This window comes from Anguilla anguilla, chromosome 15, assembly GCF_013347855.1.
Source record: "Anguilla anguilla isolate fAngAng1 chromosome 15, fAngAng1.pri, whole genome shotgun sequence".
NCBI lineage: Eukaryota > Metazoa > Chordata > Actinopteri > Anguilliformes > Anguillidae > Anguilla > Anguilla anguilla.
This window is the reverse complement of record NC_049215.1, coordinates 23,145,579-23,160,481: the sequence shown is the minus strand read 5'-3', so window position 1 is coordinate 23,160,481 and position 14,903 is coordinate 23,145,579. Positions and strand designations below refer to the sequence as shown.

Genomic DNA, 14,903 nt, shown 5'->3' with positions numbered 1-14,903 from the left:
GCGGGGGCGCCGTATGGTGAGAATCATGGGAAACGCGCCGTGACCAATGACAGAACAGCAGAGGCTACAGCAAGACGGAAAAAAAGAAAAAGAAAAAGAAAAAAGAAAACAAATGGGAAATGGGATAATATTTAAGGGCTTGCATATATCTCCCTTTATTCAAACAGAGCTAAGCGATCATTGTTTTGTCTTTTTATGATTTATATGTGACGGGGTTAAATATATAGGTAAACACATAGTAGTTTACCCATGTGTATGCCTTGGACTGTGCTTTTTTGTTTCTTTGTTTCTTCACTAAAATTCAACATTTTCAAGGGATTTCTCACTAAAATATATTTTCATTTATTTATTTATATTTGAAAAGGCAGAAATGCATCAAGGATTTATGCCCCTCAGGGGGTGTGCTCATACAAAATAACGGAAAATAAAAATATAAATATCAAAGAAAATAGTACTGTAAATAAATGAATAGCTTTTGTTCGACTAAATTGTTTTTGTCTTTTTGAAAATAACTGTGAGCGTACTCCTGTCTGGGGCTTGATTTGCCTGCCTGCAGGCTGGATTTTTCCTCATCGGTCACAGGGCAGAATTGCTCCCGGTGCGCCTGTATTTGCCGTATAGCAGCGGCTGCATTATGGGGTTCAGGGGACTAAAATAGAGACACACAAACAGTGCCATCAAAAACTTGGCAGGTCGGTCCTGTGGCTCGTCCTTCCTGTCCATTTACAAAGTGCACCACATACAAATTGGACTCTCAAGGCCTAGATCTGGCCAGAATGTATTCTTATTTACCATCAACAAAACTAAAATGCTTAGAAATAGTATTCTATTGATCCATTTTTCCTTAGGAAAAGGCCACTTAGCCTTGAGATGGAGCACAATTTACTGAGAGAGGGAGAGAACGAGAGGGAGCAAAAGCAAGAAGGAGCGCAATTGGAAAGGAATGAAAATTTGTACCTTGCGCTTTCTCTAATTTGCTTGTGTTTTGGCATAAGGAGAGCTCTTATCTGGAACCCCACAGCTATGAGACATGTCACATAAATGCGCGGTACAGTGTGTTCTTCCAAAAACCATTACCACAGTCAGTATGGGTACTGAAACAAGGTAAACTTACTGACCCTGAAAGAGTGCACATCTTACCAAGACGTAGTAACACTTAGACGACACTCTGACAGCCAAACACCACATCTGCTATCACCAGCAATATGACTGACAGGTAGACACCACACCTGCTGACACCGGTCGGCACTCAGATCCGGATATTACATCTACAGTCATCAGTAATTTCACTGCAATCAGAAAATTTTACAGCAATCGGAAAAGTCACAGACCCTCTGCTGGCATCAAAAAAAGCTAACTAGCGCTAGCCTAAACTCACATCTACTGACAGCAGCAAAACCACTAATACAGAAACACAAAACCATGACGGGCATCAGTAAAACCACTGACACCCAGAAACCACATCCAAAAATGTGAAAAACCCCTGCAAACCGGCTTGCCTTCGATGAGCCGATTTATAGGAAGAAATAAGACTTAAAACTTCAATTTTCCTGGCTTTGACTGGATTACGCTTTGCTCCCTCCTGCAGAGGTGACTCAGGCTTCAGTGAGGGGTAATATCCGGAGAGCGCTCTGTTCTTTGAATGCGACTCGAGCCGAATTGGAAAACAGCAGCGTGCCCTTAGAAGACTGCCTCCGCCAGCGCCACCAAGACACGTGCACAGTATTCCCTAATCACATGACATGCGTCACAGGTCACTTCCTGAAGCAGGAGCAGGGCAGGCGGGGACAGACTGCCATACGGCCATACCACAGGGACGAAGACACCCTGCCACCCACGCCTTGCCCTGCCCCGCGCATGACCACGGGCACAGATGCCTCATTCATCTGTCCTGCTCTAGGGAAATGTGTATGAAGTTTCACTTCCCTTTACTAGCCAATAGGAGTGTTCCACTGAAAATCCTGTCTGTTGGCGGGTATCAGCCAACAAATATAACATGTGAGCACTATTTCTGTTCCCAGCTTTACTGTTCCTCCCCAGGCCCACAGTTAATGAAGGCTACCCAACACTAATCACAAATCCATTCCTGTGTGTAGGTTCCTGTGTAGGGACACTGTTGATTAAGGTAGGGCATATATGTTGGCCCCTTTTCCTCAACAAGAATTTTTGACTCAAGGAAAAAAAAAATGTTGAACAAATATAATAAGCAACAAATGATCAATTACAGCAGGGTATGTACTCAATCAATCTTTAGTTTACTACAGCACTCATATTACCATCCAATGCATTTATATCTTCAGTCAACCCACTGTTAAGTACCAAGAAATAAACTATTCATGCTGCACGTCCATAAGGTGCACCACAATCCCTATGTAAAGGGAAAGGGACTATATTTTCCAGTTTGAAGATGAGACCTTCCCTATATACTGAATTTACAGTCTACATCTGGCTTGAACGGACCCCCTTGCAGTCATATAGTTACAACTCCTTTATGACCCAGATGGGACTTCGGTCCATCTGGTACACTCTCAATCAACTTTATGCAGTCTGGCCCTGGGCATTGAGCACGCGCTGACCTTACACCTGCTCAGTGCATCATAGTCCCTGGATGGTGGCAGTGTGTTTCTGTGCTTAGAGACCGGAGCGATCCAGAAGGTAGCAGGCACAGATATGAGGACCTGTAACCATGTAGTAATAAGCAGCTTTCTCAGGCTACTGAAACTGATAGCTTGTTTGTTTAATTACATTAGATTACAGCATGCTTGGACGTGCTGTGATTGTTTTTGTTTGCTCAGCTCCTTCTCGGACGATGCCAGAAGAGGCTTTTTTGAACACCCTGTCGTGTGACTATCGGTCCCGTGTAAATGCGCTCGGTCGTCTCCAGGAAGCAGGAAACTGCGCAGAAGCTATTTGGCCAAGCGGGAACGGCAGAGCCAGAGGCTGAATTGGTTGCGAGGTCCCCGCGTCCCCGTGTAGAGAATGTGCAAGGTTGGCAGTGGATTGTGCTTCTCCTCTCCCCTCTAACTCACCCTTCCCCTCTGGCTCACCCTCCCCCTGTGCTGAAAACCGCCCAGCCGCCCTCAAACTCCACTTTCAGGATTTCACATGGAACTCCTGCCAGTCTAATACCACCATAATCCTGCAATAATGGAGAGAGATTCATTCCTCTAAATTCGGCCTCTGCCACATCTACAAATACTACCTTCCACCTCCCTCCCCAATCACTTCATGTCGTTTCTCCATAATAATGTGGCCCTGGGTGGCCAGCTGTAATACAGAAAGTTATTTTGTGTTCTGCCTATGGGTTCTACACCCCCCTTCACTCCCTGTATCATTCTATTTGGTTCCAGCTCAGATTTTCATGGGATTTACATTTTATCAGTGGCAATCTCTGTTGCAATATTAATCGTTTTGACTCAATGTGACTTGTCTGAGGAAGGACACAGCTAGCCAGTGTCATTTCAAATGACATTTGTGTTTCTGCTTTCATTCTCTTCTCCTGCTGTCTTGGCTGGTTATCCATCCCACAATGCCACAGCGGCTCTGCTCGAGTAATGATTCTCCAGCATCGGTGCACTGTGTCCCAGGCAAGGGGCCGGGTGGAAAGTGGCACACTTTGCAAGGGGAGGGCTCTGTTTTTCCTTTTCTGCACCTCAATGATACACAACTCTCTTCAGTTTTATCAGCAAGCAGGTTAAGAACGGGACAGTGCTGGGACTGGGCTGAGCGTGTCACACTTTCCTGTTTGCATTCTCTCTTTTTAATGGGATTGTTTCATTAAGACCACAGAGGTATTTCCATGGCTTTGAGTGATCAAGAACACACACACACGCACACACGCACACACACACACACACACACACACACAAATTGATACCACTTGATGTACAAATGTGTGCTTCCATCTCTGTGACTGCGAAAGAAAGTGGGCAGGAAATGGTTGTTTGTTTCCGCCCCGTTAATGTCTCCTGCTGGCTGTCCTGGTCAGCGTGACACCAGTCCTTATCTCTTTCTGAGAAAATTGAGAGTCGATTTTCCTGTTTCCTAAACTCAAGCCTCGTTACCATGGAGATTCTATCAGGGATGATGGTCAAAGAGAGAGAGAGAGAGAGAGAGAGAGAGAGAGTAAGAGATATATATGTGCATATACACTGTATATATCACATGGTTCAGCTATTTTAATCTAGTGACCTACACAAATTCAGAGTCACACTCACATTGAAGAAGTCTGGAGGGTGGGCAGAGGGCCACAGCAATGTCTTACAAGGGGATTCTAAAGGTGCCAATTGCTGCAGCTTGCTTCAGGAAAACGCCCATGTTGTAGAAGTATATGGCCATTTAAAAGCAATCAAATGGCACACTTGAGCCAGTTGAGTAGGGCTCTATTTTTATTATTATATTATTTTTTTAAAGTGCTTTATTACAATATCTATTTTTCCATATGCTCTCTTTGTCATGGTACTGTTAGCCAAACCATTTTGTTTAATGTGTTTAATTTTTTTTAGTGGGTTGCCTGCATTGCTCTGTTCCATGATTTACTGGCACATCCTCATAGAAAAAAGTGACCCTTGTTTATGAATATGCTATCTCCCAGCTCGATTGTACTTGTACCAGCGCCAGAAATGAAATTGGGCCTATCTGGATCATGTCTCACCAGTTCAGATCACATTTTAACAAGTGCAAAAGCTCCAGGACTAGTCCTGCACAGGACTGGCTTGGCTCAAATGTGCCAGGGAAAAATGGGTACTCATTTGTTCAATATAAATTATATCCAACCATATAAGTGGTGCATACTGTATAATTATTAAAGAGTCATTTTTTTTCTTCTGGTGTCAGAATTATCTAATCTTGTCCATTCAGCTCACAGTTAGATTAGATTGCAGCAAACACATTATAACTGGTGTCTAATTTCCTATTGAATCTAGTAAATAATCGCTTAATCACAGCTTTGCTATGTGTTTAACTGCAGCAATGACAGCAATGTTTTGGGGATTTAAACTCAATTATACTCTTCCAAAATATTTAGAGCCTCTCCAGTCTCTTCAGTTTGCCTGAGTTGACCATCGGAGCCCCACATGATTGAAAGTATGTTCTGGATTGACCTCAGAGCCTTAATGAGGCTAAAAAGTTGAGCGCATAATAAGATTTCCTGTTTTCCTGTTGTCCTATATTTCCTATAAAGAGCCTTTGTATAAAAAGCACCATATAAATAAAATTTGATTTGAACTGAATTGAATAAAGGAACCTCCTGTGACACAGTGTAATCATCGCCACACAGAGGGTCTAAATTTGACTGCTCAGTTCAGAATAAAGGGTTCTCAGTTCCAGCCCAAATGCATTAGGATTGTTCTTGCTAGTCATCTGCTGTATCTGAGCTGTGCTCAGGCATGGTGACAACTGGCCTTAGGTGTGGCCAAAATACACTATATGACCAAAAGTATCTGGACACCCCTTGGCTGGTTTGGGCTAGGCTTCTTAGTTCCAGTGAAGGCAAATCTTAATGCTACAGCATAAAATCACATTCTACACGATTCTGTGTTTCCCCAGCAGTCTGGGGTAAGCCCTTTCCTGTTTCAGCATGACAATGCCCCCGGGCACTCACTTTGGTCCATATAGAAATGGTATTGTGAAAGAACTTGACTGGCCTGCACATAGCCCTGACCTCAACCCCATCCAACACCTTTTGGATCAATCGAGAAGCCAACTGCGAGCCAGGCCTAATCGCCCAATCAGTGCCCGACCTCTCTGATGCTCTTCAGGCTGAAAGAAAGAAAATCCCTGCAGCAATGCTCCTACATCTAGGATAAAGCCTCCCCAGAAGAGAGGAGGCTGTTTTAGCTGCACAGGATGGACCAACTCCATATTAACGTCCATAATTCTGGATGAGATGTTGGATGTCAGGTGTCCACATACTTTAGGCCATGTAGTGTATGTATACTATAAGGTGTCACTGCGGCAGCTACTCTAATTACAGGAAGCTGCCTCTCCAGGCATAATTCAGATTCATTCACTGTTTGAACAAAACTGCCCCTGTCTGCCATCTGGCTCCTGATGGCCCAGGCCCGGGCAACTGCAACCCTCCAGTGCTGCATGGTCTCCTGGCTTCTGTTCCCAGCTTTTCATAATTTAATTGCAGTCATCAATCAACAGATAACCAATGAATTAGCCGCTAATGAACACTCATCAACTGCTAAATGGCGCTAATTGATCGCCCAAACAGTGACTGAACACGAGGACTAGTTTTAATGAGTTGATTCAAGCGTCCGTCTAATTGTTCGCGGAGGTCCTTTAAAACTTAGGGGCACAAAGAAAGGCAGGAAAAGTGTGCGGATACTTGAGCATAGGAGGCATCGCTGGGATGATATATGAGCTTGGCCTGGGTCCTGACTCTGAGCTCCAGACTCTGAGAAGCAGGCAGAGATCCCCTAGTCTGATTAGGCTGATCTACAAGAAGGGGTGGGGCTCATAGATCAGAGGACGGGAATAGATCATAGATCAGAAAATGTCAAAAGGTAAAACAAATAGTCTGTTAAGAGCAACCTGGCGAACATGAAATTTGATACAGTTGTCAAAACTTGTTAAACATCTTTCTGCTTTTAAAGTGTGAAAGTTCTATGAGATCTTTCTCATATTAGCAAAATAGGGGTGGGTTATATCAAGTGCGTGAGCAGCCAGTGTCTCATTCAAAATGTTTCCAGACCACTGAGGAATGCTATTTTTTATCAGGGACACACTTTGTGGTCCTCTTTGAGGCCCTCCTCCCTTGCTTTCTTCCTTTTTCCATTATCTTTCCATCATCTCTTCTTCCCTTTGCTATCTCTTGCAGTGATCTCCCTCCTTATCACCTTGCTTCCTTCCTCTATCTCCCCCCCATCCGTTATCACCATCTGGCTCCCTCTTCTGCCATTTTATCTCTTCCTTTATCTCAGTAGTCCTTCCTCATGTTTCTTACCCCCCCCTCCCACATCTCACCCCATGCCATCTCTGCTCTTCCCAGGGTTGTATCTATATCCATTCCCTTCATCTCAAAATCTTTTCTCCCTCTGCGATTCGCCCCTCCCCTCCTGCCTGTTATTTTTCCCAGCGGGTCTATCTCTCCATTCTCACAGAGTGGAGAAACCTTTCTGTTTCCATTTTCTCGTTTTTTCTTATTTCTTCCTTTATTTGCCTGGCTCAGTTCTAATCATTCATGTGATATCTGTCAGACTGTGCTGCCAAAATGTATCATCTCTACCCCCCCCCCCCCCCACCTCCCCCCCATCCCCACCCACCTATGTCCAGGTTTCCGGAAATGTAAAATAGTTTGGCACTCAAAGCATCTGAAATTAGCACAACTATGTGTCTGCCCGAAGAACATATCAGCTTCCAGTGCACTCAGAGAGGCATTGTGAGTCTTACAATAGCTCCGTCATTAAAATGAAATAATCAGAAGGCTCTAAGAAACCGACACATTCTGAAATGAGATTTGTTCCCACAAAGACAGTGCAGACATGGTTTTCCCCTAAATTTGAAATGTTAACAAAGGGAAACTGTAATTATCTCATTCCCTGGGGAGAAATTGCATTTTCATCGTCCGTCAGGAGAAACCAGACTGGGAAATTAGGAGGGACAGATGCAACATGTAAAAAAAAGCTGAAGAAGAGAACATGAATAAAACAATCTTACCATCATCCCCGGAGCCAGACCCTGCATCTGTAAGAGAGAGTTAAACAGGCTTTGATTAGGGCCAGGTACATCTGTCAGATCAAGAGTGACATGCAAAGAATATGGACTTAATGAGCTCTGGACTAGAGACAGAAAAGAACTTATAGAATTCACACTTCATTCAGACGTTTTTTGTTTCAGTGCCTGTTAAGTGTGTGTGTGTGTGTGTGTGTGCGCGTGCGTGAGGAAGAAAAAGAAAATATATTGAGGCCTTGCAGTGCTGCACTATAAGAGCCAGACTGATACCCTGTATCTATATCACTCTACGACAGTTCTGAAACGACTGCAGCCCTTGGCTCTGTACAATTTCCCTGGACAGGTCCAACAAGATAGTCGCAGAGCCACAGCCCAAACCTGCCCCGAGGGTGCAGTGGATAAACAGGCTACCCCAGCGTATTTCCTGTTCTGCTGTTTAAGATGGCAGCCTCGAGGCAAAAGGAGATAAGACAGAAACAATCAGGGCCCATATCCCTCCGTTATCTCCCCCCGGGGGCCATCAGTATCGGAGGATGAGACGACGCTGCGCTTTTTTTTTTAACACGGGCGAGTGCCGCCATTACGCGCCGCCGCACAGGCCGCTCTGCGGGCCGGCCGCGCTAATGAGTTCGCGGGAGAGAGAGGGGAAAACCGCGCAGAGGCGTCTCGTCTCGTCGACTCTCCAGTGCCGAAGGAAATTAGTTTTTAGTGAAACTGCAAGACAGAGACAGTGATCGGGAGAGGATGCTGAACTTCAACCCTTTATTTCGCTCATGCGCAGAGCTTTCAAAAGTGCTGTGACCTGTGCCGGTATCCTTTGTGTACATCTATGTCTGTCTGTCTGTCTATCTGTCTGCCTGCCTGCCTGTCTCTCTGTCTGTCTGTCTATCTATCTATCTATCTATCCCAATCTAATCTAAACTAATCTATCTCCAGGCAAGAAAGCATATACACATGCTCGCAAACTTCCTTTTTGGTTAGGCAAAAGTGGCTATTTTGAAGAGCCGCAATGGTTATATTAAGCCGCGTTTCCACCAAAAGTACCCTTTTAGTCCCAGGAACTACTTTTCAAGGAACTAAAAGGTTCCTTCAGCCCACTGTTGTCTGCGTTTTCACAGCGGTCTAAAGTCCCGCGATGATTAGGCAAATTAGTTCGCTGACCTATGAAAAAGCGACGTCGTCGTCGGTCCATCTGTCCTATGATTTCTTCTGTAACTCCATACTGCCACCGAAGTAGGCTACGTTATTTTCCAATAACCGGGACAGCCCGAGGGGTTTATTCCACTTATACAACAGGTTACCAATAATGACAATATATGGTTACTTTAATAGGCTATTTATTGATTTTTATCGACTTAATCACCTGAAATTGAAATATTTTTCCGTGGCTGTTTGTGCATATTATTTTACCGTTGTCAAGCAAAACTCTCGTTGGTACTTCGACTTGGACCGTTGTTATGCAACTAACAGGAAATAAAAGACCAATATACAGATTGTAACTGTTTTATATACCCTCTCAAACACATTCATTACATTTTGTTTTTTATGCGAACATTCACTTTCATGGCTTGACATCCGAGGCGACAGAATGCATTCACATTCCACAAATAACTGGTAACAACATAGCAGAAAACATGCACACGTCGTAAACAATTGGCTGTTGAATTGATTAATTCGACTGTCATCGTCATTTCCATATAATCGCAAAATGACAAGAATAAATAGAATGAAAACTCGGACTTGCGTGAAAATTTAAATTAATACCGTTTGTTTTCATCTTTTAAAGTTACTGCTAGCGGAGCAGCTAAATACTTGAAGCATGTCCTCCAGATGCGAACCATCTACCATAAATTAGAGTCCGTATGTCTAGTCTTCCTGGTCTTTTTGTGGAATTGAACAATCGCAGAGTAAAATTGTGGCAGTTTGAAAAAGCAAAAGGGACAATTACTAGAATTAACCTGTTATTTTACCCTGACAAAAAGTGCGGAAAGTGATTTTTTCCAGTTTGCTTTTACTGTATCCCCAACGTAAATTACGCAGAACTACCGCATACCTCACATAACTGTGTCAAGCGTCAGTTATAACGGGCTAACAAAAAAAATCCAGATGAAAATATTCAGCAACTGAATTAAATCGTTTGAATGTTTTGGTATGTAATATGCTGTCCCAGCACGAATGTTTAATATTTTATAAAACAGACTTAATACTAAAGCAAGAAAAGAACAGAAGAGCACACAAAATAATCCTCAATCTTAATTTCTTATCTGTAGACGTTGGCAGGCTATAACCAAAAGTAGGCTACTGCGCCGCATAACATATGTCTGAATTCAAGGTATTTGTGGCTGCAGATTTTTAAAAATGACGGTTGAAATAAAATGCTGCGAGTACTCGACCAATCAGAAATGTTCAGCGGTTGCGCCCCACCCCAAAAGTTCCGGTACTTTTCGAAAGTACTACCCCCCAAGCAGGGACTTTTTTGGGGGTAAAATAACTTAATTTAGACCCTGGTTCCTGCGGTGGAAATGCACTGAGTTCCTCAAAAGGTTTCTAATTCCTGGGGAAAGTTCCTGTGGTGGAAACGCGGCTTTACACATAGAGCACAGTGTGATGCTGTTGAAATGCTCACAGCTTTAGTGTCACAGTAAAACTGGAGTTTATGTACTTTTAGCTGACACATAAACTGGAGATTCTCAAAACAGTGTGGGGTACTAGGGGTGTTATGTGTTTTCTGTTTGGGGGAGAACTGCAAATGGGGTGATGAAGGATGTGAGTAATTAAAATAGAATTATAGGCGTTACTATTTTTTATTTGTATTTAATTACTTATTTTTATTGCTTCCTTTTTTCTCCTCTTTTGGTTCTTTTGAATCTGTAAATACTTACAGATTCAACATTTGAATCTGCTATTTATTATTGGTTGAAAGGAATTGTACTCAAAGGGCAGGTGTGTCACAGAAAATACATTTTCTCATTTAAGTTTAGGAACTTAAGTAAATGTAGGAAAGTCTGTTCTAGATATATTCCTTTCAACATCTACACATATTACATTATAATGTATGCAAAAATATGTGCGTGAGCATGTGTGTATATAGACAGTGCAAAAGAGAACTGAGTTCTCTAACTGGTTAAATAAAGAAATAAAGATGAGCACAGAAGCATAGAACATAATACAGGTAATTTTCTATATTTTGCACTCAAGATGGGGAAATTATGTTCTTTTATACTAATACTCACTCAGAGAAAAAGATTCACACTCTTGATAAATGTGAACAAAGAAATCTGTATCAAATATAAAATACAGATAATATGCTATATTGTATGGGGAGATTATATTCTTTTACAATAATACATTTGCTCAGAGAGGAAAAGTCTCTTTAACAAGTGCCATTTTTCCCCCAAAAAAATATGTGTCAGAATTATTCACACCCTGAGAATTATTTTGAAATAGAATCCAATTTTTAAGTTCACCTCAATCAAAGAAACTGCATTGTGGCCTTCCGTCCATCACCATGGGGAAAGCAAAGAACTCTCAAAGGAAACAAGAGGTTCTTGACATGCAGGTTGTTGACCTGCCTGGTAGAGGAGACCTTAGGCATTCTTGCCCCCCTACACACACTGAGGCGAATAGTTTAGGAAACAAAGAAAAAAGTCGAGGGCCACAGTTGGAAATCTGCCAAGCTTTTTTGCATCTCGGGGACACAAAGGGCTGCGTTTTCTGGCTGGCGCGTGGCGTGTGGCGAGCTTTCGCCCTGGCGGAGTGGCATTTTCATCACGCGTTCTGACCCACCTGAGCCCCCTTTGGTAATCTGGTGACCCGCCATGTGCCGAAGTGGGAGGAGAGGCACTATTCGGGGTGAGTCAGTGAAGATCAAGCAGCGCACTGCAATTCTGGGGTCAGCGTAGTCGGCGTTTCGCGCCTACGCCGCCCACCTGACCATTCAAGGCCTAGGGCACATGTCACGACAAAAAAAAAGAAAAAAAGAAAGTTGCTCATTTCGGGGCTTTCCTATTCAATGAGCACGAGCATCTCCTATTCAAAATCCAATCAACCATATGCTGTCCAATTTGACTTTGATATGAATTCCCCAAGTAGGAAAAATGCATACTTTGCATTTATTGTTACTTTTCTTTTTATATAACATGAACTCATGTATTTATTACTGTCTGTTTTGTCCATGGCTGTTAATATACTGCACTGTGGTCTCGGTGGTACTGTATTCCAATATTTTTCTAACCCGTCTCTAATACAAAGAATATGAAGTATGACATTGGGCCTCATTTACCAAAATTTTCTAAAATTATTCTTACTCCAGTTCCTATGAAAAACCAAAGTGAGGTTCATGAAACACGCATAGACCTTCAATTCTGTGTGTATCCCACGTGTATTAAAGGATAAATGCCAATTGTTCGTAAATTGAACATGCATGCCTGTTCATGTTGATTTGCATAAGGAAACACCCTAGCAATCCCAAAAATAACGCGTCTTTCAGGGCCATGTGTAAACGGTAGCCATTCATCGGTCTCCACAAACATATCTACATTTCATGTGCAGTCCCTCAAAGATGTGCACTTTTCCCCAAGGCACGATTAACCAAGCAATCCAAAAGCAACAAATACGCCATTAGAGTGTTGGGTTTGGCTGTGTGCTTGTGGGTCTTTATATATCATAATCAATCATCATAAATCACTTTAATGAATAAACTAGATGAATTACATGCATTCCCATAAAGGTTATTATTGTAAAAATAAAACTAAGGCAGAAAGTGTGTGAGAGAAAGACATCGTAAATGAGAATTAAATAAGGTTTGTGAAAAAACTCAACTAAAACCTGCTCTTTAAACTAAATAAAGCTAAACTGAAATTGAAATCAAAAGCTAGTGAAAGAATTGAGGTTATTCAGATGGTTGTGTTAAAGTTAAAATCATTATCATATTTAATATTACTATATTATTAAAATAATTACATTGATAAACATTTGTTGTTATCAATGGTGGTTCAGTAACCTGATGAAACCATACATATGGGAGCAGAATTGTGGCCCAAGAGGGCAGGAGATGCTCCATCATTCAGGAACCCCGCAAACTGGATCTGTTCCACTAACATTCTGATGGGCGTGGCCACACCTGCTGCTGTTCCTTTTGACCCAGTTAACTTATGTTTCTGGCATATGGAAACGGCTGTATGGGATCACGCACAGTAATACTAAAGAACAGACATATGCATTTAAGTGACACTTGTGCACTCATCAATCAACCTGTAAGAATTATTTCACATATTACTGCTGGAGATAATAGAGTGTGCCAGCAGGTTAATGTAGTACATATCATGGATAGCAGCCAGATATGGCTGTAAACCCTATCATTTTATTTTAAAAGGAAGGACAAAATTGCAGTGATATGATAGTAATCAATGGCTCAGCCTAGCTCTGTGCTGTGGCAGCTTGCAGAAACCTGGTCACTCAACGGTAGTGGTCCTAAAGGTCCAGAGCTTAGAACTGTAAGTTAAGTTGACAGCATAAACCGGAGAACAGCTGTCAGTCTGCAAGTGACTATCATCTTGTGACCGCCCCGCCCAAAATGCATCCCCGAATGCTGCCAGCATACAGCACAGTGGCCGAGAGAGGCAGAAATGTGAGGTGGTGTTATTAACCACCCCTCACACCTTGAACTCTGGGCCAGAGAGAGAGAGAGAGAGAGAGAGAGAGAGAGAGAGAGCGAGCTGTACCTGCACCAACCTTTTTTTTGTTTTAAAAAGGTAATTTACCAGAATTAGTCTTTTTTATTTTTAAACCTGTACTATAGATATTTGTTTATATTAGAATAAGTGTAATGCCATTTTTGTTAGGTTCTTCACACCACAATTAATTTTATCCATGTTCCTGTGTCTTACACGTATTGCCTTGGTGCTTTGGCAATATGAAAGTGAAATTTACAGAGAGAGAGAGATAGAGAGAGAGAGAGTGAGAGTGAGAGAGAGAGAAAGAGAGAGAGGGAGAGAGGGAAAGTAAGGCACTCTGGGAAGACAAATTACCAGGAGAGGAACGGTGGTATTAAAAACACACCCTGAGCAGGAGTCTGCATCCCTGCACTCTAAAAGCAATATGTTTCTTGGCCCTTATTTTTCACGCGAGTAAAGACCTTGCATTTCTACCACTCTTTTGCACAGCTGGCTTTCAGCCAGAGCGACTGGGCAAAGTACGTTGCTCAAGGGCACAGCCGCAACGTCCTGATTTGGGATTTGAACTGGCGACCCTCTCCCCCCCCCCCTTCCCAGTGCTCCACGGCTGCTTTATCAAATCTGCCATTATGAGGTCTCTGTCATTTGTCACGATGAGGGACTTGGATGTCAGCGTGGCACGGTTTCTGGAGCGTGGAGCCCATCAATCCCCAGACCATCGCGTTTTCACATCTGGGCCAAATAGAAAAGGCCCATCCAACAAGGTCACTGATTGATCGGCGCCTGGCTCAGCCTGGGGGGTAAGGAGGGACAGCAGGCCCCGTCCTCTCCTTCTCTCAGGTTTTTAAGAGGTCGGTCACCCATGCTTCTAAAGCAAATTGAGACTCTGTGCCATTGTAAGCAATTAGAACAGGGTCTTATGGTGATAAATCGGGCCGTGTCCCTGCGCTGTTCCGCTGCCCTATTCTTGTCATTGGCCTGTTTCGGTGCTCTATGACTCACAGAAGGCGTGTGGAGGACAGTGGCTGGAGGCAAATTTCAGATTCCCCCCAATAACTGTGCCACCCCCTTCCTGTGCCCTGGCAGGTTCCCTGCCCCGCCCACCATGTGTCTCCTTAATTGGCCCAATTACCGTCTGCGCCTGCCCTGGCTGCCCGTTCACCAGCGTGCCCAGGGAGCCCGCCCGAAGTCCTGATGAATCGTTTTAATGATCGCTTTTCCAGTCCTGCTGCCTTCTTCCCACCAAACCCGCTGATTTATCGCCTCTGACTCTTTGTCCTTCCTTTACAGGCTTATGTGTAGGCTTGCGTGTAGGTATGTGAGTAGGTGTGAGAGTATGTGCATTTGTGTGTCTACGTGTGTGCATGTATGTGCACATGCCTGTTATTGTGTGCGTGAATCCGTGGGTGTGTTTATGACTGCATGTGTGTGTGTCTGTGTGCATGTGTGCGTGTGTTTGTGTGCGTGCGTGTGTGTCTGCGTGTGTGTGTCTGCGTATGCGTGTGTGTCTGCGTGTGGTGTCTGTGTATGCGTGTGTGTGTGTGTGTG

General features: G+C 43.3%; 1 protein-coding gene across 1 annotated transcript in view; it reads right to left on the bottom strand.

Moving 5' to 3' along the window:
* The window catches only part of tmeff2a (transmembrane protein with EGF-like and two follistatin-like domains 2a), an 83,680-nt gene that overhangs the window by 29,365 nt on the left and 39,412 nt on the right, over positions 1–14,903 (bottom strand). The window contains exon 4 of the mRNA XM_035394245.1: positions 7,666–7,692. Coding sequence (XP_035250136.1) covers positions 7,666–7,692 — 27 coding nt within the window. The remainder of the gene's footprint in view (positions 1–7,665; positions 7,693–14,903) is intronic.